The sequence below is a fragment of the Perognathus longimembris genome, chromosome 11, assembly GCF_023159225.1.
Source record: "Perognathus longimembris pacificus isolate PPM17 chromosome 11, ASM2315922v1, whole genome shotgun sequence".
In the NCBI taxonomy this organism is placed as follows: Eukaryota; Metazoa; Chordata; class Mammalia; order Rodentia; family Heteromyidae; genus Perognathus; species Perognathus longimembris.
The window spans coordinates 43,144,650-43,167,897 of record NC_063171.1 but is presented as its reverse complement, the minus strand read 5'-3'; the positions used below and the strand labels follow the sequence as shown (position 1 = coordinate 43,167,897).

Genomic DNA, 23,248 nt, shown 5'->3' with positions numbered 1-23,248 from the left:
GGAGGGCAGGCCTGTTAGAGAACCAAGCGTAGAAATTCTCCAGTTGCAGCCATACAGAACAGCCAAGAACATGAGCTTAGTTAGCCCTTTGCATTGAAGCTGAGTGTCCCCCTCAATACAATGAGCCAAGAGAACTGACAGTGTGATGACCTGATTTAAGTTAATGAGCTACTAATCACCTGCTCAGTGGGTGGGAGTAGTTTTTAGTCTACTCACTTTTGTAGAACACTTTTTGTTGTAAATGAGTCATCTTGTTTCATTACTCAGAATTTCTATCTATATATCTCGTGTGTGGTGTTTGTGTGTGTGTGTGTGTGTGTGTGTGTGTGTTGTGTGTGTGTTGTGTGTATGTATTTGTGAATTGATAGAGGTCAAAATTCAGGTTGGCCTGGGTGCGCTGGCTCACATACTGCTACAATCCTAGCATTGAGCCTGAGTTGACAGGATACTGAGTTTGAGGCTAGCCTGGCCTCCACCATAAGACTCTATCTCAGAAAAAACAAAAACACAAACCAGGGAGAACATTGCTAGCTTCCATCTCTGCCTCCAATTATCTTTATTGTAGGTAGGATATCATAGATGTATATGTGTGTGTGTGTGTGTGTGTGTACTATCTAATTGTACACCTCACATCTGCATAGTTTACCACGAATCTATTATGCCTCAATAATGCTATTTTCCAAAAGAAAAAAATTATGTGCAAAAAAATTAAAAATTATACAGTTTGGGCATTTAAGTCACATGTGCTTATTTACATATATAAATTGATCTAATTCATCTCTGTGGGCATCATAAAGTCATCTGGAAATAAAATAATTTTTGTTTGTGTTATGGTGGAGAATGAACGCAAAGCCTTTCTGCCTTTTGCATTCCAGGCAAGTGCTATGCCACTGGACTGCACCCCCAACCTGAAAATTAAATAACCGCTTTGGGGAAAAGAAAGGCAGTCAAGGGACACAAGCTACGGAGTGGCACTGTGGGATTCTAGCCCCATATTAGGGTAAACCAACCTCTCCCTCTCCTGGGAGGAGAGCTGTAGATAAAAAACATTGTTCGTTGGAGTGAGCATGTTGTGTTCTTTTTGTGAATGTTTTGTAATTTCTCACGTAACTGGTTGATTCTGTCCTTGACACTAGTCTCTCCTTGTCCCCTTCGATCTACAGAAAAACCCTCACATTCACAATCTAAAAAGACCATCCCTTTGCTCTAATGGAAGCCAGTGTTCTGGCATTCTGGTACTCCAAGGTCGTTTCTAAGGATCAGTACTAAGAAATGATGCTGGTGCAACTCACATGGTCCAAGGGCCCAGGGCCTGGGTTCCCTGCACCCAGTACTGAGCAAGCAATCAGACACTTGCTGGGGAAAGTCTACTTTACACTTGCTGAAGACGTTTCAGAAACTATTACTTTTTTTTTTTTTAAAGAATACTGAAGTGGCTAAGGATTTAAATGACTCCAAATTTAGTTCCCCACACCTATTACAATGGGTTTTTTGTTTTGTTTTGCCAGTCCTGGGACTTGGACTCAGGGCCTGAGCACTGTCCTTGGCTTCTTTTTGCTCAAGGCTAGCACTCTACCTCTTGAGCCACAGTGCCACTTCCAGCTTTTTCTGTTTATGTGGTGCTGAGGAATTGAACCTAGGACTTCATGCATGCAAGGCGAGGACTCTACCGCTAAGTCATATTCCCAGCCCCCCAGCTTGGGCTAAGTATTGAGTCACAATCTCAACAAAACAAAATACTAAAAAAAATTGTTTTTTTCTTTGCCAGTCCTGTGGCTTAGACTCAGGGCCTGAGCACTGTCCCTGGCTTCTTTTTGCTCAAGGCTAGCACTCTGCCACTTGAGCCACAGCGCCACTTCTGGCCGTTTTCTATATATGTGGTGCTGAGGAATCAAACCCAGGGCTTCATGTATACAAGGCAATCACTCTTGCCACTAGGCCATATTCCCAGCCCTAAAAAAAATTCTTAAAGTTTAGACAATTTAAATTTAGCAGTATTTATTTGAGCAAAAGCCAATTTGTGAATTAGGCAATATTCAGCACCCGAAGAAACCCAAGAGAATGCCATCCAGTAATGTGAGAAGCAAGCTTTAACAGTCTTCTTACTGCTTGTGGAGAACAATCATCTGATTGGCCCCAGACAGGTATCTGCCTTATTTGGACATGGTGTGAAAAGTTGGCTACCTGTGATTGGCTGAAACTTGGCTATTTGTTATATTCTTTTTTTTGTTTTGTTTTGTTTTTGTTGCCAGTCCTGGGGTGTGGACTCAGGGCCTGAGAACTGTCCCTGGCTTCTTTTTGCTCAAGGCTAGCACTCTACCTCTTGAGCCACAGCACCACTTCTGGCTTTTTTCTATATATATATGTGGTGCTGAGGACTTGAACCCAGGGCTTCATGTATACAAGGCAAGCACTTTACCACTAGGCCATATTCCCAGCCCCTATTTGTTATATTCTTAAATTAGTTTTCAGTCTGTTTATATGCTAAGTTTGGTTGGAGTTTGTTGTGTCTTGGGAACTGGAGGTATAGAGACAACCTCTAGGTAGTAGTGGCCTCTTACCTATTTAGTTTAACCATGCTGTGTTGCTGGCTTTAATGATGAAAGGAAAGGCTACGGGCCAAGGAATGCAGAGACTGGAAAAATTCTAGAAGCTTAAAAAGGCAAGGAAACAGACTCTATCTTAGAGCTTGCTGAGAATTCGTTACTATTTCTGAACACCTGAAATGTAAGATTTGCACTTTTTTTTGTTTTGCTTTGGTTTTGGTTGGTCATGGGGCTTGAACTCTGGGCCTGGGTGCTGTTCCTCAGCTCTTCAGCTCAAGGCTAGTGCTCTACTACTTGAGCCATAGTGCCACTTCAATTTTTGTGGTGGTTAATTGGAGATAAGAATCTCATGGATGGGCTGGGAATATGGTCTAGGGGTAAAGTGCTCTCCTCGTATACATGAAGCCCTGGGTTCGATTCCTCAGCACCACATATATAGAAAAAGCCGGAAGTGGCACTATGGCTCAAGTGGTAGAGTGCTAGCCTTGAGCAAAAAGAAGCCAGGGACAGTGCTTAGGCCCTGAGTTCAAGACCCAGGACTGGCAAAAAACAAAACAACAACAACAAAAAGAATCGCACGGACTTTCCTGCCTGGGCTGGCTTTGAACCGTGAGCCTCAGTTCTCAGCCTCCTGAGAAGCTAGGATTAGAGGGAATCGAACCCAGGACTTCATGCAAGCTAGGCAAACCACTCTACTGCTAAGCCATATTCCCTGCCCCTCGCCTTGAACTCTTAATCCTCCTACTTCAGTTTCCTAAGTGCTGGGTTTCAGTTATATACCACTATAACTAGCTAGAAAGTATTTTCTCAAAAGGCATCCAAAGAGACTGGGGATGTGGCTAAGTGGTAGAGTGCTTGTTTCCCACACATGAAGCCCTGGGTTCGATTCCTCAACATCATATAAACAGAAAAAGCCAGAAGTGGCACTGTGACTTAAGTGGTAGGGTGCTAGCCTTGAGCAAAAAGGAAGCCAGGGACAGTGCTTAGGCCCTGAGTTCAAGCCCTAGGACTGGCACACACACACACACACACACAAAACACAAAAGGCATCCAAGCAGGGCACTGCTGTGGCTGTTACAGTCTATCACTTGTTATGAGAGTTCATTTCTTCATTTATACTTGAAGAAGGTTTCATGAGTGGGCCTCTCTTCTTGTGGAAAAATGTAGAGGATGGAGGTTAATAGAATAATATTCATCCCTGTTGCTGAAGCTGGACTTAGGGCTGCAAGAGGTACTCATTTTCCTGCCTTAGCGGTTGCTTCTACCAATGGCTTACTTGATGCTGGGTTCCAAACCTTAATTCCTGCGGGTTCTAAGGGCCCCTTTGCGGGCTTTGCTTTCTGTACTTGATGGCATTCATGGTCACAACTAGTCAAAAGAGTACCAAAGCTGGGTGCTGGTGGTTCATGCCTGTAATCCTAGCTACTCAGGAGGCTGAGAATTGCAGACTGTAGTTCAAAGCAAGCCTGCTCAGGAAAGTCTGTGAGACTCTTATCTCCAACTAACCACCATGAAAGCCAGAAGTGGAGCTATGTGGTTCAAGTGGCTGGCCTTGGGCAAAAGAAACTCAGGGATAGCACCCAGGCCCTAAGTTCAAGTCTCAGAGCCTGTATTTAAAAAAAGCCAAGGGACTGGGAATATGGCTCAGTGGTAGAGTATTTGCCTTGAATGCATGAAGCCCTAGGTTCGATTCCTCAGCACCACATAAACAGAAAAACCCAGAAGTGGTGCTGTGGCTCAAGTGATAGTGTTGAGCAAAAAGAAGCCAGGGACAGTGCTCAGGCCCAGAGTCCAAACCCCAGCCTGGGAAAAAAAAGAAGAAAAAAAAAAAGCCAAATACCAAGAGGTACCAAGTGGATCAATGTGCACATTACTACCTGCTCCAACAATGTACAACAGCCCTATTCCTCCCTCTCATCAGGGCCACTCACAGTAATTTTTCTTCTTGTCTGGTGATCCCTATGTACAGAGAGTTCAAAGTGCCCAAGCATGTAGCCCAAGCATGTAATTCACTATGACCCTTACTAGAAAGAATAATTCCCTTTGGGGGCCAGGAATTACAAATCTGCTGTCTAAGGTCATAAGACCAGGAAGCACAAAGTCCCCCAGTGAGTCATCAGAGGGATAGAAATGGGGCCACTCCTTTCCTGCTCTAGGCTTCCCTCTGGTAGCCTTTTGTGTCACCAAATACATCAGTCAGAGCAGTGTTTCTAGTGGGGAAAATGTTTCCTTCAGAACCTAAAGACACCTACCAGATACTATGTATGACATTTTTTCTCCTGGGGTAGGGGACAGGAGATGGAAGACACAGAAATTTGTCTTTTCCTTTAGAAAAGATGCCCTTGTATGCCCTGTCAGCACTGGATTCTTCAAAACTTTACTGATGTAATAGAATCTGAATCTGGTGAATTGTTGGCGGCCCATCGGAGAGCTAAGATTACAAGTATGGCACCAGGCTATTCCTACTTTTAGGTCAAGCCCCCTCGGTTGTCTTTCTGATCTCCTTGTCACTGATAATTGCAACCCCTATCTTTAGGCTTCTCTCAATGAAATGCCGCCAATAGCCTCTATTGCTTCAAGACCCTTCTATCCTTAATACAAAAGGGCAAAGCTGGTAACAGGTTCTTTTGTTAGCTCTGATTTATAAAAAGGAAGTCACCACTGAACTTTTTAGTTATGTGGGTACTTTTCTTTCCCAGCACATTCCTGCTTGCCTTGATAATCCCAGTTCCTCTGGGTTTTCAATGGAACTTCCTTCAGCAGGGCTTCTGGCCTCTTAGAATGGACTCTACCATGCCTGCTTCACTAAGGCATTTAATCCTTTCTTTTCCCAGTCACTAGGGAAATTCAGGCATTTGACTTTCATTTAGTAAGAGTTATCACTTCCTTCTTGCTTCTCAGAGCTACTGGTGCATGGTTCTTACCAGGAAGTTAAATTCTATCCCAAGAAAATGGCTCCCCAAGTCAACTAACTCTCTCTTTCACTCTTGTAGTCATCTCCTAGATAAAACATCACTCAAATCCAATCCCAGGGGCTCAGGGACAGAGAGTTTCCCAAGCTCCGGTTGTGTAGAAGGAGGATGGGGTGAGAGGGAAGGTGGAGGCAGTGGGAGTGGGGGGTGGAGTTAGAGGATCCAATCCCATAGCTAACTTCTATCATTACATGTTGCTAGTTTTTGCAGATACTTTGAGGCATAGTCCCTTTCCTCCCTTATCAAGCCCAGCATGTTCTTTCTCTCTAGATTATGCTGAAAACAAACCTTAATTAAGATCCTAGCAGGCAGGAGATTCTGAGAGAGATCTTTGTATGTCTCTGTTAGGTTTTTAAGGTCTGCAAGTTACCCAGGTAACTGGGTGGAGACTTAATGAGGTGGGGGCATCTACATGGAGCCCTCAGGGAGAGGACCTAACAGTCTTCTAGATGGAGGGGCGTGCTAGCTATTCTTTCTTTTTTTTTTTTTTTTTTTTTGGCCAGTCCTGGGCCTTGGACTCAGGGCCTGAGCACTGTCCCTGGCTTCTTCCCGCTCAAGGCTAGCACTCCGCCACTTGAGCCACAGCGCCGCTTCTGGCCATTTTCTGTATATGTGGTGCTGGGGAATCGAACCTAGGGCCTCGTGTATCCGAGGCAGGCACTCTTGCCACTAGGCTATATCCCCAGCCCTATGCTAGCTATTCTTAAGCAGCTCCCTTCAAAGGCCCTAAAGACTCAGAAGAATAAAGGGAGCCGGACTCTTTGGGGGACATCCTTCTGATATCTCCACTCCATGTTCAGGTTTTCCCAACCAGGACAAGGGCCCTGACCTTGATTGCAGATCTGCCTCTGGGAACTCTACTGAGTCAGGAGTTTGATCTTTGGATTTTTTTCTCCTCTCCCACTACTGTAGATAAGGACTTCTTTGTAAGCCATCAAAGAGGCCCTGTAGCCTTCACAGTTAATTTTCAATGTTTGTTAATTGCTCTCAGCTTTTCATTATAACTTGGCAGGGCCCAATGCAATTTAATAACAGGCAGCCAATTCCATTGTTCCTGTGTTCATTGCTATCCCTCTGCCCTGCCTATATGCCAGAATTGTTGCACCATAGAAGCATTCTCCTACTTGCCTTTAGTGAAAGCTTTAGCAATTGGGCCACAGGCTCTTCCTGTAGACTGTCTGTACCCCTAGACCATCTAGGAATAGTTTTGATTTTGTTTTGTGCCAATCCTAGGGCTTGAACTCAATAGCCTGGGAACTGCCTCTGAGCTTTTGTGCTAAAGCTAATGTCTACAGCTTGAGCCACAGCTCCACTTCCAGCTTTTTGAAAGTTCATTGGAGATAAGAGTCTCCTGGACTTTGCTGCCCAAGCAGGCTTTGAATCATGATCTTCAGATCTCAGCCTCTTGAGTGGTTAGGATTACAAGCATGAGCCACCAGTGCCTAGGTAGAAATGGTTTTGTTGCCCAGGCTAGCCATGAACTCCTAGGATTAAGTGGGCCTTGATCCTCATGCCTCTGCCTCATGAATAGCTTGGACTACAATTGTTTACTAGGAGGGGCTCTTATTGCTAGCCAGGTAGTGAGTAATGAGATTCTCAAATCTTACTTAAAAAGAAAAATCACTCCTAAAACTGAGTCCCTTCAGGTGGTTTGGCAAACAGATGGAAAAATGAAGTCAGGAGAACAAAAGGTGCATGAGTGGTAACACCTGTGAAAATCAGAGGACGGAGTCGGGAGTACACAGAGAAAGCTTTTGGGTAGTGATGCAAATATGATACTTTTGAAAGGAAATGAGATAGGAAGCAAAACTGGGCAAAGAACCTGAAACCATGGTACAAATCCAAGTTGTACTCCACTTAATGGGAAAGCTCCACAGCAAAGAGCATTCTGTAGAGAAGTCTAATAGATGGTCCCAAAGGCAATGAAACAGGAGGCTGGCTGACTTATTTTTTCCTTAAAAAAATTATTATAAAGGTGGTCTACAGAGGGGTTACAGGTACATAAGCCAGATAGAGTACTTTTTTTTTTTTTGGCAGTCCTGGGGCTTGGACTCAGGGCCTGAGCACTGTCCCTGGCTTCTTTTTGCTCAAGGCTAGCACTCTGCCACTTGAGCCACAGCGCCACTTCTGGCCATTTTCTGCATATGTGGTGCTGGGGAATTGAACCCAGGGCCTCATGTATACGAGGCAAGCACTCTTGCCACTAGGCCATATCCCCAGCCCCGAGTACATTTCTTTTAGGGCAATGTCACCCCTTCCCTTGCTCTCTCCCAGTTTTTCCCTCCCATCCCCACCCACAAGTTATATAGTTCATTTCCAACACAATATCTAGTGAGTACCATTGCTTCATTTGTTCATGCTTTGTGCCACCATTTCTGTGCACCCCTTACCCTCCCAAAGACAGATAAATGAACAAACAAGACAAAAGGAAAAGAAAACAACAACAAAGAAAAAACCCAAACCTCTTGTTTCCATTTCCTGGAATCCACTTCGATCAATATTATTTTATATGACCAGAGGCATTACATCTTTGTGTTCTTCCCCTAAGAGTATCATCATTTGGTGACTGACTCTTTCCTAAAGGTACCAAGTACTCTGACTTTGAGTTCAGTGCTATTTTTATGTGTCTTGTCTCTGTACTCTGAGACATAAACTTAAAAAAACAGACTCAAAAGAGGAACAAGCAAATTGGGCAATTAGTTCCTACTAATTGCCTGCTAAAAGTCTTTGCTACAATGGACTGTGTGGAGTGCAGGGCTCTTACGCCTTTGGGAATGTGTATATGGGTTTAAGCTGCCAAGTTTCTGTCTTCTTCATTGATGAGAGTAGGGAAGAGAGATTGGAGGTGGAATCAGCTGTTGTTTGGGTGAGTGGTGGAAATCTGGCTTTCTCCTCAGAATGGCATTTTAACAACCCCTAAAAAAATGTGAAAGAATTTCATGCCTTTTTCATTTCATTGGGATTGGATATATGTGGCTTTTGGCTACATATCTTGTTGTTTTTTTTTTTGTTTTTTTGGCCAGTCCTGGGCCTTCAACTCAGGGCCTGAGTACTGCCCCTGGCTTCTTTTTGCTCAAGGATAGCACTCTGCCACTTGAGCCACAGCACCACTTCTGGCTGTTTTCTATATATGTGGTGCTAGGGAATCGAACCCAGGGCTTTGTGTATACAAGGCAAGCACTCTTGCCACTAGGCCATATTCCCAGCCCCTTGGCTACATATCTTAAAAAACAAAACAAAACTATATACATTTTTTCTTTTCTTTGACATGATTCTATTGAGTGTACACAGGAGACTCAACACTACTGAGTTAGTTGTTCAGAGTGGTAGAGGAGGGTAGCTACAGGGACAAGAAAGAGGTTGGAAGGTGTGGGACTGTCCAGATGAGACTTTTCCCTTGACTCTGATTAAACTGAAAAATGTTGCTTGGGATTCTTTGTCCCAAACAGTTACCCTTCATGTACCAGATATGGTTATGCGTACTTATTGTTCCCAGATAATGATAACAGGAGATGCTGGAGCCCAGCACCAGTAATCCTGTTTGATTAATCTTAGTTACTTAGGAGGCTAAGAACTGTCTCTCTGTCTCCCTTTCTTAACAGTCATCTATCAGGAAGATCATGCCCCTTTGTTTTCTGTGTTCTAGGCTTGTCTCGCTCAACATTATTTGTTCAAGTTCTGACCATTTCCCTGCGAATAACAATATTTCACCATTCCTAATCGCTATGTAGTATTCCATTGTGTATAGGTACCATATTTTTTGGATCCATTCATCTGTGGAGGGGCATCTGGGTTGTTTCCATATTTTGGCTACTGTGAATTGTGCCACGATAAACATGGAAATACAAATGTCTTTTTGATATCTTGGGACTTGCTGTTTAGGGTAGATGCCTAGGAGTGGTATGGCTGGGTCATAGGGTAGGTCTATATTGAGCTTTTTGAGAAACCTCCATACTGTTCTCCAAAGTGGTTGCACTAATTTGCACTCCCACCAACAATGGAGAAGGGTTCCTCTTTCCCCGCACCCCCTCCAGCATTTGTTGTTGCCTGAGTTCAGAGTATAGGCCATTCTAACTGGGGTGAGGTGGTATCTCAGGGTTGTTTTTATTTGCATTTCCTTTACTACCAGGGATGTTGAACATTTCCTTATATGTTTCTTTGCCATTTTTATTTCTTCTCTTGTGAAGTCTCTCTTTAGCTCCTTTGCCCATTTCCTAATTGTTTTATTGGGCTTGGAGGGGCTTAGTTTTTTGAGTTCTCTGTAGATGACAGATATTAGGCCTTTGTCTGTTGCTGTGCTGGTAAAGATCCTTTCCCATATTGTTGGCTGTCTTTCTGTTTTGGTGGCTATGTCCTTAGCTGTGCAGAATATGTTTTTAATTATTTAGGAGGCTAAAACCTAGAGAGGTTTGAAAGGATAAACAATAGGGTTTTCTGTCCACCTGCTTGGATAGAAAAGTCTTTCAGGCTCTATTTCCAGTTAACCAGCAAAATTCAGGATTGGAGGCACCTGCTGTGAGCTAGAAAGAGCAAGAGCAGGACTGAGTTCAAGCCTTGGTATAGGTGCACGCATGCGCGTGCGCACACACACACACACACACACAGAGGGAGTACAAAGGGGCTGAAGGTGGCTCAGCAAGACCTTGAGTTCAAATTCCTGCACACACACACACATACACACACATGTGCCAGGTGCCAGTGGCTCACACCCGTAATCCTAACTGCTCAGGAGACTGAGATCTGAGGATCGAAGTTCAAAGCTAGACCAGGTAGGAAAGTCCATGAGACTCTTATCTCCAATAAACTACTCAGAAAAAGCCGGAAGTGTTGCTGTGGCACAAGTGGTAGAGTGTTAGCTTTGAGCAAAAATAAGCTCATGGACAGAGCTCAGGTCCAGAGTTCAAGCCTCAGGACAGGCAAAAATAAATAAATATGAGGCAAGTACTTTACCACTAGGCCAAAAACGCCTGTAAGGCCTGTGCTCTGGCTTGGTTAAGCAGGGAAAGGTGGATTCCAGGGGGGACTAATCTGAATTTGGTTCAGCATTACTGGAATAGTAGTTGCGGGGGCAGGGAATATGGCCTAGTAGCAAGAGAACTTGCCTGGTATACATGAAGCCCTGGGTTCGATTCCCCAGCACCACATAGAAAACGGCCAGAGTGGCGCTGTGGCTTAAGTGGCAGAGTGCTAACCTTGAGCAAAAAGAAGCCAGGGACAGTGCTCAGGTCCTGAGTCCAAGGCCCAGGACTGGCAAAAAAACAAACAAAAAAATAAATATATAGCGTATATACACATATATTAAATATATTTAAAAGGGAGGCTAGAAGATATGAATTGCTTTTCCCTGCTAAGGAGCCTATAGGAAAAATATTACAAAGTCTGGGATCATTTTCTTAATTCTTGGAGGGAACTGATTCCCAAGTAATTTAGAAGACAGCTAGAACTACAGCTTTCCCAGAAGTAAAATTAGAATATAGATCTTCTGACTCCAGAATCAGTGCTCTGCTCATGGATATATAAAATTTTAATGGTTCTGCTTCTCTAATTAAATGAGAAGAGTGGACAACTTGGGTCAGAAGAATGAAATACTTTTTGGAGATTCTTGGAGATTCTGGAGGGTTATTACAATGACCTTTTCTTTTCTTGTTTGTGATTTTTGAGACAAGGTACAGGTTTCAAGTATCATATTCTTTGACCCCCCCGACTCCCACCTCATCTTTTTTTTCTTTTTTATCTCACAGTGGAATTACTTTCTTCAGTTATTTTTAGTACTGCTGGGAATCAAACCCCAAGGCCTTGAGTATACTGGTCAAGTGCTCTATGACTGAGCAATACTCCCGGCTCCCAGTTATTTCTCTGATAAGTGATTTTTTTTTTTTTTTGGCCAGTCCTGGGGCTTGGACTCAGGGCCTGAGCACTGTCCCTGGCTTCTTTTTTCTCAAGGCTAACACTCTGCCACTTGAGCCACAGCGCCACTTCTGGCCATTTTCTGTATATGTGGTGCTGGGGAATCGAACCCAGGGCCTCATGTATTTGAGGCAGGCACTCTTGCCACTAGGCCATATCCCCAGCCCTGATAAGTGATTTTTGAAAGACCAGCTTTAATGGAATTAGTGGTAGTGACAAGTCTTTGATAATTCAGGAAGTAATTCAGAAAATAATTTGGCTTCAAGTTCACATCTCTGGTGAACCTTCTCCAATTTACTTAGAACTTTCTCTTCTACTTCATTTCACAAAATAAAGTTACACTCTTGAATACATATATCAATTTTTTGTATTTATTATTGTTATTGTTATTTGTCAGTAACAGGGCTTGAATTCAGGGCCTGGGCACTGTCCCTGAGCTTCTTTGTGCTCAAGGCTAAGGCTTTACTACTTGAGTCACAAAGCCACTTCTGGCTTTTTCTCAGTAGTTTATTGGAGATAAGAGTCTCACGGACAGTCCTGCTTGAGCTGGCTCGAACCACCATCCTCCAATCTCAGCCTCCTGAGTAGCTAGGATTGCACATGTGAGTGATTTTCACTAGGCTTGGAAACATCTGTTGACATGATGTTAACCCTGTCATTTGTGCCTGATGACCATATCCCTCTGAGACTGAGTGTTTCCTCAAAGAATAGACCAACAAGACAGTGAGTAGCCTGAAGTTGGAAGTGCAGGGTAACTACCCTACTTCTATTTGCCCCAAAGACACAAAGTAGTTACAGGGTTACTGAGGAGAATTTAGTCACTTTCACTTTTCCAGTACCTAGGTCTATTCAACAATCCTGTAATTTTAAAAAAAATCTGTACAAAATGACACCAGTGGTTTGGGGGGTAAACCAGACCACTTCTTATCTCTACACTCACCACACCTTTCCTTGTGGTTCCTCCCTAGGCCGTGAGCCGGTTGGATGGCTCTATTCCTAGTAGGCAGCTTCCTTTGGAATGTGGAGACTTAGCAACCCTGTGTAGAACAGGTAGGTGGACTTTCCCCTCCAGGGCCCACACCCAGCTTCTGAAGGCTTGGGGGGGGGGGGGAGAGGAGGAGGAAATAATATCCAGCCCTGGCACCAGACTGCTGTCTGTATGGGAGATTCCTCTTCTAAGCTGAATAGATGGGAACAAATATTTATTGAACAGATTAATGAGAGACACATTCAGAGCCCAGCAAGGTAAGCCAAGTCCATCACTTTTTAACGTGTCTCCTCCCCACCCCACCCCCAACAGTGAACACTAGAAGCCACCTTTAATGTTTAGCTGCAGCGGGTGTTACCCTAGAGCCTGCAGTTGGTAGAACACCCCCAGATTCTGCCCTTTTCTGGGAACTGGGGGTCGATCTCTTTACTTCTTGAAAGGCTTTTCAGGAAGGGTAGATCTGTGGTCGGGTTTGAGTCCCCCTTCTCCTTGGAAAGAATGTCATTCCAGTGCATGTACATGTACCTTTTCAGCTCCTATTCATCCATCCATTCGTTCGTCCAGCCACTATTAAGCGCCTAGTATGTTCGGGACCCCGTGGTCGGCATTTAGGAGGAAGCCAATAAAACAAGATCCTGGCCCCGGAGGGCTTGATCATGGGATGGGAGACAAATGATGGAAGTGATTAAAAAAAAAAAATCACTGAAGTTGGGTGATGAATATCACCAAAGGAAGAGGTGACAGGCCAGGAGACTGGGGGGGGGGGGGGGAGAGGAGAGAGCCGGGATCGGGGATCTGGCTCGGTCTGCAGGGGGGAAAGGGGTGCGAGCTGAGCCACGGGAGGCGCCGGTGTCGGGGGTGGGGTGGGGGTGGGGACCACGCGGACGTTTTCTGCAGGAAATGTCTGGTTGACGCGCAGAGGTAGATGAAGAGCAGGAAGGGCTCCAAGAGGAGGAGGCTCCGGGGGAGAAGACCGGTGGTGGGAGGCTCTCTCACAGCACGGCCCGGGTGATGATGCTCGGACTGCAGTGGTACCGAGGCCCGATCTGGGGGGGACGCCCACTGACCGCCAACCACTACGCCCCCAAGATGGCCTCCCATGCCCCTCACCGGGGGCCCCGCCCCGCCCCGGCACCTCACATTCCGCCAGCCCACGTGACCCGGCCGCCCCTCCCGCCCACTAGGCTCGAGACCCCAGGTCTGGGTGTCCTCCCCCACTCCCCCCTCGGTGGAGGCTCCGCCCCCCACGGGAAAACGGACCAACCGGAGAAGAGGGAGGCGGGGCCCGAGCTGACGTCAGATGGGGGCGGGGCTTCGGAGGGGAGTAACAGGTTGGTGGGAGGGGGAGAAGGGAGGGAGCACCGAGGGACCGAGGGGGAGGGCCTGGGAACCGCGCGTGCCGCTCAGCCCGAGCCCGCAGCCCGAGCCCGGAGCAGCGAGCCTTGGAGCGCTGAGCCCGGCTGGGGTGAGTGATTGAACGGAGGCAAGGGCACTGGAGATGCCATTGGAACCCCAGGTGGATCTGTGAGGGGCAGGGGTTGAGACGATCCGATAGCCCCTACTTGGGCACCGGTGCCGATTTGGAGAGGGGAAGAGGGAAGGTCAGGGTTTGGTGGCAGAACGCAGAGCTTGGCCCCGAGTCGTAAGATGCCAGAAGCAGGTGGCTGGGAAGGTGCCAGGCGTGGGGCGTATGAAGGTAAGAAAGACTATTCCCAGGGCAGGGAAGCGTCTCAGCGCCTGGGTATCTCTGGAGGTCAGACGCCAGCCCTTGGGGCAGAATTTCTCTTGGAGACCGGAGTGGTGGGGGAAAGGAGTTGGTCTCAGCTGGGCAAAGGGAGGTTCAGAAGAAAAGTGGATGGCATCGGCAGGTGTCTGAGGTTCAGAGGAAAGTGCATGGCATCGGCAGGTGCTGTTTTCCTAGGGTGCCTTCTCCTGGCTGCCAGTTAGAGCTGGCCACGGATACCTCCCTTCCGGCGTGGGCTTTCTCCCCTCTGACTATGCACCTACAGGTGCAATCAGATGCCACTGAAGGACCGAACAAGAGGGCAAGCCCACGTCTTTGCTAGGTGTGAAACTACTTAGGGCTTTCTGTTTTTCTGGTAGGGAGAATTTTTCCAGAGTTGGGGTGGGGGTGGGGAGGATGGATGAGGCTGAGGGGAAGAGCTTGAAGAGTAGGGGGTGTAGAGAGAGAAAGACAATATATATGTATGGGTTCGCAAAATACCTAGAAATATTTATTTCTCCTAATCCTCTTTCCAGGGCCTAATAGCAAACCCTTCTTCCAAGAACACATAATTTTTTTTCTTTGGTTCTAGATGGGAACCATGCGGGTAAGATTTGGGAGCCTAATCAATTATCTGATGTCTCCCAGAATCTCTTCACTTGGAGAAACCACCAGGCATCTCTTGACTCCTGATCCTTGATGGCTATTAGATTGGCAATAGGCTTTACTGGTACAGGAAATAGGCAGAACTCCCAAGGAGACCACAGACTAGGGGATTTACACCTCCAAATCCCTAGGCCAGATGAGAGGTACACATTGGGGCCAGACAAGACTTCTGAAGCAAATTTCCTTGCCTTAGGCAGTTGTGGAACTAGTGCCAACCTGAGCTTGGCCCCTTTGATGCCCTGCTGGAGTACAGTTGTTGTAATTGGGAAATAATTAGCAACCGCTATGTCTGTAGACATGCTGCCTACGCATGCCCGGATACCTCTTCTTTCATCCTGCATATTTAGGGGTAGGGGTCTGGCTCTGGGGGCCTGCTAATCCAGAGATTTGCCTCCTGACTAAGAGGATTTTGGCTTCCTGAGGTTCCCAGGCTGGCCTGCATGCTATTACCCTTGTGGGAGGGGAGTGGGGGGAGTGTTTCTCTTCGTGCTGGGGAGGGGAGAACTAAAGCCTGGGAGGTGGCCAAGGTAAGTGGGATTAGGAATGCAATTTTGGGAACTTGGAAGGGAGTGGTAGAGGTAGATAAAGTGGTTCTGTCACCCATTGGCCTGTCACTCACCCACGTTCTTTGTTCATCTGCTGTTCTTGTCTCTTCCCTGCCCAACCTTCTGCCTCCTTCAGAACCTTGGCTTTGGCATCCAGGCTGGATAGTGCCCCTGCTCATGGTCTTGTCCCTCTGCCCGTTCTGGTGTAGAATCTCTGGTCTTCTTTACAAGCTGCCAGTGTAGTCTCCCTGGCACTCCCCTTTGCCTCTCAAACCTGTCTAGCCAGTTTGCAGGGGCCCTGTTCTTCATTGTGTCTCCTCCCCTTCCACTCCCCCCCCCCTCCCCACTGGCCAAGCAGCTCTAGCTTGGCTCTCAGGTTTCTGCTTTTTTAGTGGACCTAGCCAGTAGTCCACTTGGGGGGCCTATTTGGACCTACAAGGAATCGTCTTATCTCTCTGTAAAAAAGGGAGCCAAGTGATCAAGGTCACTGAGCTGTCCTTTTCTGTTTTTGCTATTTGCTTTCCTCATTTCCACCAAGGGGATTCTAATCTCTGTTCCCTTGGTTCTCTCCTCTCTTCTAAATGTGCCTGTTATTTAGCATCTAGCATATTGCCTGGCTCTGAGTGTCCTTCCTCTGAAACCACCCCACCCCCCACTTCCTCCCAGAAGTCCAGGGGCCCTGTCACTCCTAGTTGGAAGCCAGATGCATATGGCTGGGCCAGAGGTGATGGAATTGGGGCAGGGCAGGCTAATGAATAACTCAGGGAGAAGGCAGTGGCTGTCCAGTACAGGTGTAGTGTGCCCTTCCCTTCCCCACAAGCAGGAATGGCAGAGATAGACAGACGAAGCTTAATTCACTTGTGTCCTGGTCTCTTCCCAGAGTACATTTGGTTAGAAGAGCCCTGGGCATGTGCCAGGAGAGGGAAAAGCCGGGTCAGGCAGGCTCGAGACTCCATGTTATGGGCCCAGATTGTTGTTTACCTGCCTTTGGGGCTTATGCAAGGCCTTGAGCTGCCCGTTCCTTTGGCCCCGCCCCACTGTCCTCTGTAACTGAAGGCGGGTAGGTTTCGGGTTTTCCATGTTGAATCATTTAGAGCCTTGCTTTCTGACCCACCCTAAAGATCCCTCAGCCCTTCTGGCCTCTGACACCTATGTCCTGGTACTGAAGGTGATTGAGATTGGGGTGTCATTGGGACTTGAGGGAACATTCAATATCACGTCTGCGCAACTTAGAACACTCACCCAAGTTGCTGTGCACTTTGCTGGGCCAAGGCAGCAACTATTTGACCTGAATCTGGGAGATCTGTAGAGGTACTGACAGGGCAGAATGGTGTCATGAATAAATCATGTGACTTCAGAGGGCTGGCAGTCTAGGCACATCTGATTCTAAGATCACAACTGTATAGGGCAAGCCAGACCAGAATGACAGACTTGTTACTAAGATAAAAGAGCAATACTATAAGGAATCTGTGCCGATCTTCCTGCCACTGCTGTTGGAGATGCCTTTGTTCAGGACACAACCTTCATTAAGGACTTATCCACATCTTCCATGTGCCAGGCACTGGAATTAGCTGACAGCCATAGTTTTGTCATCTAGGAGTTTATAATTTAGTGGGAGGTATGGATATTAATCACTCCAATAAATGCATAACGACCAACGGAGATGAACCCACCAAGGGGGTAACTGAAGACCATAATGTAGATCTGAACTGTTGAGTGGTCAGGAAGGCTTCACTGAGGAAGTGATATCTAAAGGAGTAGCTTGAGTCAGTGGTGATACTTGTTAGATTTGTGACAGGAGTATGTATGTATGAGGTTTGAACTCAGGGCCTGAGCACAGTCTCTGAGCTTCTTTTGCTCAAGGTTGGCATTCTGCCACTGAGCCACAATGCCACTTCTGGCTTTTTCTGTTTATGTGGTACTGAGGAATTGAACTCGGCTTTATGTATGTTAAGCAAGCACTCTACCACTAAGCCACATTCCTAGCCCTGTATTTGTTTTTGTGTCAGTACTAGAGCTTAAACTCAAGTCTCACATTCTCATTTGGCTTTTTCGCTTAAGGTTGCCACTGTGCCACTTTAGCCACACCTCTACTTTCTGCTTTTTGGTGGTTACTTGGAGAGTAGAGTCTCACAGACTTTTCTGCCTGACCTGGTTTTGAGCCATGATCCTCAGATCTCAGCCTCCTGAGTAGCTAGAATTACAGATTGTGAGCTACTAGCGAACAGCATATAACAGGGCTTTTGTGTTTAATAACTTATCATTTCTCCATTGTTGGCTGAAGTTGAACCTAAGTACAAGGTTATTATAAAGTAAATACATCTTAAAACTACTATTCGATAACTTTTTGCATATGTAGTATAACTATTGTCTAATTCTCACAGGTAATTACTTACCTTGTGAGTTAGTAGCATACCCATTTTTTCTGATGAGGAAAACTGATGCTCAGAAGAATTGTGCTTTGCTCAGGTTATATACATCAAGTAAAGAACAGACTAGAACTTTCTGAGTGAGATCCTGGCTCTAGTCCATTGCCTTTGTTACTAATAATTTGTAGAATGAATTTACTCCTTGCTGTCACCCTCAGAGTCCATTTCTCAGCTGGAACCCTTTCTTACCTTTCTTAGTTCTGCCCTTCCCATTCCTTCCCCTCCCCTCTCAGCTCACGTTGGTTTCCTGGCTTCTTAGAGCTTCTTTAATCCAGTGAAAAGGGACCTAGCCAAGTTTCCTTGGCCCAGAACTCCACAGGGAAGTTGAGTTGGGCATGTTTGTTTTCCAGTCTAGCATGCTGGTGACTCCTCCTCCAGTTTGGTGCTGGGCTCTGATGGAGACAACACATTAGCAGAAAGGGTGGGGAAGTTCCTAGAGCCAGAGCATACCTGAAACACATTCCATTTGCTGACTCTAAGCCTGGGCAATGTGGACCAGTGAGTTGGCCTGTGGATGGCCTTTGTCCTGGCCCCCAGATGGGAAAGTCCTATGTTTTCTGGGGCCCCTTGGATAGGTACAGTTAAACTTTTATTTAAATTGTTCTCCCTCCTCCTATGCCCCTTTCTTTTTTGCTGTCTGCAGTGCTAGAGATTAACTTTGGGTCTTTAACATGCTGGGCAAGTACTGTACCACTTGAGCTACATTCCTAGCCCTAAATTTTTCTTTGAGTAGATAATATATGTACTTGGTTCCAAATTAAAGAGACACAGAAAAGTACATAGTAGAAAGTCCATCCCTTTCTATTCTCCAGAGAATGTCTCTAGCTCTCAGTTTCTTCATCCCAGAGCTATCGCTGCTGTGGTTTGAATATCTTGTCAGAAACGGGATGACGTATTTTCTGTTCTATATTTTTAATGAACCCTCTTTCTCCAGGGAGAGAAGTACCTGGTAGGCAGGGCTTGAGGTCTGCCTTCACTTGGGAGAAGGCACAGGCTTTCCCTATATTATATATATGAAGATCAAGTGAAAGCTTTGTGTGTGTGTTTGTGTGTGTGTGTGTCGTGCACGTCCGCAAATGCACCAGTATTGGAGTATGAACTTGAGGCCTCATGTTTTTCTCCCCTAAGCTGGCCCCCTACCACTTGAGCCACACCTGCGCTTGTGACTTTTTCATGGCTAATTGGAGATTAGAGTTGAATTTGTTCAGGCTGGCTTTGAAACTCAACATCAGATCTTAGCCTCCCAAGTAGCTAGGATTACGGGTATGAGCCACAGGTGACTAAGTGAAGTCTTTTAAACTCTCAACAAGGTCATAATTTCCAGGACTATATCAGAGGCAATAGATTCTTTTGTGTCAGTGGATCTCAGAGTGTGTTATGTGTATGTGTTTGTTACCCCCTCAGCCTCCCTCCCCTCCCACCCCCACCCTGCACTTAACCAAAGCTAGGTGAGTACTCTACCACTGAGTTACATCCTCCAACTCTTCCAAGTATGTTATCTGGACCAACAGTGTCAATATCGCCCAGGAGAACTTGGTGAGAAATGTAAAATCTCAGATCTCCTCTAGTCCTATTGAATTAGAAACTGATGATAGAGCCTCACATCTCATCTCTGCTTTTCACATGAAGTAGGAGAATCATGGTGCTATGTAGAAGGGACTGACAAGGAAGTCAGCCCCACTAGCATGGGAAGGTGGAAGTTTCTGGGTTTCTATTTTAAGTCCCTCAACTAAGCCTCTTTCCTTTGTCTTCCAGGGTCTCCCCACCCCCCCATGGAATAGGCATTCACCATGGCTGAGCCCCGAGGTCCTGTAGACCATGGAGTTCAGATTCGCTTCATCACAGAGCCAGAGGGTGCTACAGAGAAGGGCACATTGCGTCGTGGTGGGCGACGCCCTGCTAAGGATGCAAGAGCCAGTAGCTATGGGGTTGCTGTACGTGTACAGGGCATCGCTGGACAGCCTTTTGTGGTGCTTAACAGTGGAGAGAAAGGGGGTGACTCCTTTGGGGTCCAAATCAAGGGGGGCAACAGCAAAGGAACTCCAGGATCTCTGAGCTCCGATTCAGAACTCCCTGAAAACCCCTACTCTCAGGTCAAGGGGTTATCTGCTCCCTCCCAGGGCAGCACATCTGATGAGGAGCTTGGGGCTCGTTGGAATAGAAGACTGCTCCGTTCTCAGTCACAGGCTTCACTGGCAGGCCCTGCCCCTATGAGTCCTAGCAACAGGAGTTCCAGCTTGCTGGAGCTAGCCCCCCCAGAGCCTACCCCAGCTAACACCATTGACACTGCTCCCCTGTCTTCAGTGGACTCACTCATCAGCAAGTTCAACCATCAAGTGGGGGGCCAGGTCAGGGGCCGGACTGGTCGTCGCACACGGACCCTGCCCCATGAACAGCGTAAGCGGAGCCAGAGCCTGGATAGCCGGCCCCCACAAGACACCCTTGCTGAACGGGAACAGCAGTCTTCCAAACACTGGACACCTAGCAAGAAGCATGAGAGCCCCGGAGACAGTTCAAAACATCCACCGCCACCTCAGAGCCAGAGCCCTTTTGGTGCTTTCAGCCGCTCCCGTCAGACTCAGGACTGGGTCCTGAAGAGTTTTGAGGAGCCACGGGAGAAAGCCCAGGATCCCTCCATGCTGCAGGTTTGATTCCATCCCTCCCTAGTTCCAGCCCTTCAGCACTTTAATCTCCCTGACCTATCAACCCTAAGACTCTACTCATCCAAATAACCTAGGGCAGAAAGTCTTGACCTTTTGCTCTCCTTGTTATCCACTGAGTAGAGGGTATTCACAAGCAAAGATGTTCCCTAGGTAAAATTTTAAAGAAAAGAGAGCTGTGACTTCACTGTTTACAGAGGTGCAGTTACTTGTTTTTGCCCTAGACGTTAGCCAGCAAATGCTCATTTTCTAGGTCTACAAATTTCACAAAGAAGGCTTGGTGTTCTTGCCAAAATTTTATGCCTTTCTTTCTCAGAAGTGCATGTAAATGGGAGAGCAACTTTACTTAGAGACAAAATTAAGTCCATTCTGAAAGTAAATCATTTATGAATATAGTACATCAACTGTCACAGTGCTTTGCGACATAGCCCACAGCTGGTTAAGATCTGCTTATTGAAGGAAATCTGGCTTATAGTAACAACATAGAGGTGATGAGGCCTATTGCTCAGGCCTCATCAGTGAAGTTCATCATATCGAGAGGTGGCCTCATTTCCTTGCTGTCAACTCTACATCCTTTTCTCCCTTCCTTCCTTCCCTCCCTCATTCCCTTCCTTCCTCCTCTTCTTTATTCTCTTCCTCCCTCCCTCCTTCCCTTCTTTTCTCCCTTTTTCCCTCTCTCCTTTCCTTCCTTCTTCCTTTCCTCTCTGGCAATCTCAGGGTTTGAACTGAGTGTCATGCCTGCTAGGCGTAGGATTGACTACATGAGCCACATTCTCAGCCCTTTTTGCTATAGTTTGTTTTAGATAGGGTCTTACAGTTTTCCTGGATTTTGTATCATAATTAGCTAGGGATAAGCTGTATACCTTACCTCACCCATCTCTCTCTCTCTCTCTCTGCAGTTGAAATCAACTCCAGACCTTCTCCGAGATCAGCAGGAGACAGCCCCACCAGACAGTATGGATCATGTGAAGGCCACCATCTTTGGCATCCTAAAAGAGGGGTGAGTGGGGCCTGCTCAATAGCCTTTCTTTTTCATCTAACTTCATTGCCTCCATCTGACTTGTTTTTTTTCTTTTCTTTCTCTTTTTGCCTCTCTCCTCCCCTCCCCTTCGCTTCTGCCCTTCTGTCTTCTAGAAGCTCAGAAAGTGAAGCCTCTGTGAGGAGGAAGGTTAGTTTGGTGCTGGAGCAGATACAGCCTCTCTCGGTAAGTGACCTTCACTCAGTAGGAATAAGAATCAAGCTTAGCTGAGATACCACCTCACCCCAGTTAGAATGGCCTATACTCTGAACTCAGGCAACAACAAATGCTGGAGGGAGTGCGGGGAAAGAGGAACCCTTCTCCATTGTTGGTGGGAGTGCAAATTAGTACAACCACTTTGGAGAACAGTATGGAGGTTTCTCAAAAAGCTCAATATAGACCTACCCCTATGACCCAGCCATACCACTCCTAGGCATCTATCCTAAACAGCAAGTCCCAAGATATCAAAAAGACATTTGTACTTCCATGTTTATCGCGGCACAATTCAAATAGCCAAAATATGGAAACAACCCAGATGCCCCTCCACAGATGAATGGATCCAAAAAATAGGGTACTTATACACAATGGAATACTACATAGCAATTAGGAATGGTGAAATATTGTTATTCGCAGGGAAATGGTCAGAACTTGAACAAATAATGTTGAGCGAGACAAGCCTAGAACACAGACAACAAAGGGGCATTATCTCCCTGATATATGACTGTTGACAAAGGGAGACGGAGAGACAGTAGAGACCAAGTCTGTGAAACCAAAAACTGCTTGTCAAATAGTATTTCCCACAGGATTGGGGCAGCGACCCAACAGTATGTAACTAAAGCCAAACAATTACTCAACATATAAAGGTCAAAAATTGACCTCTCAGGGGAATACAATAGCTCAAAAGCTATGTATGGGGCTGGGGATATGGCCTAGTGGCAAGAGTGCTTGTCTTGTATATATGAGGCCCTGGGTTCAATTCCCCAGCATCACATATATAGAAAATGGCCAGAAGTGGCGCTGTGGCTCAAGTGGCAGAGTGCTAGCCTTGAGCAAAAAGAAGCCAGGGACAGTGCTCAGGCCCTGAGTCCAAGCCCCAGGACTGGCCAAAAAAAAAAAAAGCTATGTATGTACGTTCATATAAGACTACTGTCGACATATGGTCTAATATCAACATTACATTTAAAGCCCTAGGCGAACTTTCTTGGGCGTGACCACGTGGCTACTGTATATGTTCTTGATACATTGTATATTGTATATATGTCTACCTGACCTAGAGAAGGGATAGAAAAACAGGGCGTAAGATATCACAAGAAATGTACACACTGCCCTACTATGTAACTGTACCCTTTTTGCACAACACCTTGTCAAAAAATTTGTGTTCAATTAATAAATTAAATTTAAAAAAAATCAAGGTTAGGATCTTGAGGACATCCAGGGATCTGGATGTGCACTCATGTCCCATCCTTCTTCCTTGTCCAACATCTCTCTGGCAGATTATTTCTCCTGCTTCTACTAAGACCCTGGCAGGGCAGGATGAGCTCACCCAAAAAGTAGAGGAACTACAGAAAAAACTGGATGAAGAGATGAAGGTGAGGAGAAGTCAGAATTCCGGGAGGTGTGCGGGACCAAAGGGAAAACACCTTGGCCTGGAGATTGTTGACAATGGCTTTTACAAGCAAGAGGATAAGTTTTATTATATGCTGTAAGATAAGTGATAAGACTATATTAGTATCGATAAGGATTTGGGGGTTCCTGTGGAACTTGGAAATGCAGAGAACATTAGGGATCTAGCTA

At 46.2% G+C, this 23,248-nt stretch overlaps 1 protein-coding gene across 3 annotated transcripts in view; it reads left to right on the top strand.

The window, feature by feature from the left end:
- Window positions 1-12,197: 12,197 nt before the first annotated feature.
- The window catches only part of Cgn (cingulin), a 33,829-nt gene continuing 22,778 nt past the window's right edge, over window positions 12,198-23,248 (top strand). The window contains exons 1-5 of one of the 3 annotated variants that reach the window (XM_048357127.1): window positions 12,198-12,670; window positions 19,532-20,421; window positions 21,336-21,436; window positions 21,571-21,640; window positions 22,948-23,043. In XM_048357127.1, the coding sequence (XP_048213084.1) occupies window positions 19,567-20,421; window positions 21,336-21,436; window positions 21,571-21,640; window positions 22,948-23,043 (1,122 nt within the window). In that variant the 5' untranslated portion in view covers window positions 12,198-12,670; window positions 19,532-19,566. Of the gene's footprint in view, window positions 12,671-13,806; window positions 13,879-19,531; window positions 20,422-21,335; window positions 21,437-21,570; window positions 21,641-22,947; window positions 23,044-23,248 lie in introns of those variants that run through there. The other 2 variants (XM_048357128.1, XM_048357126.1) reach the window with 2 other exon arrangements.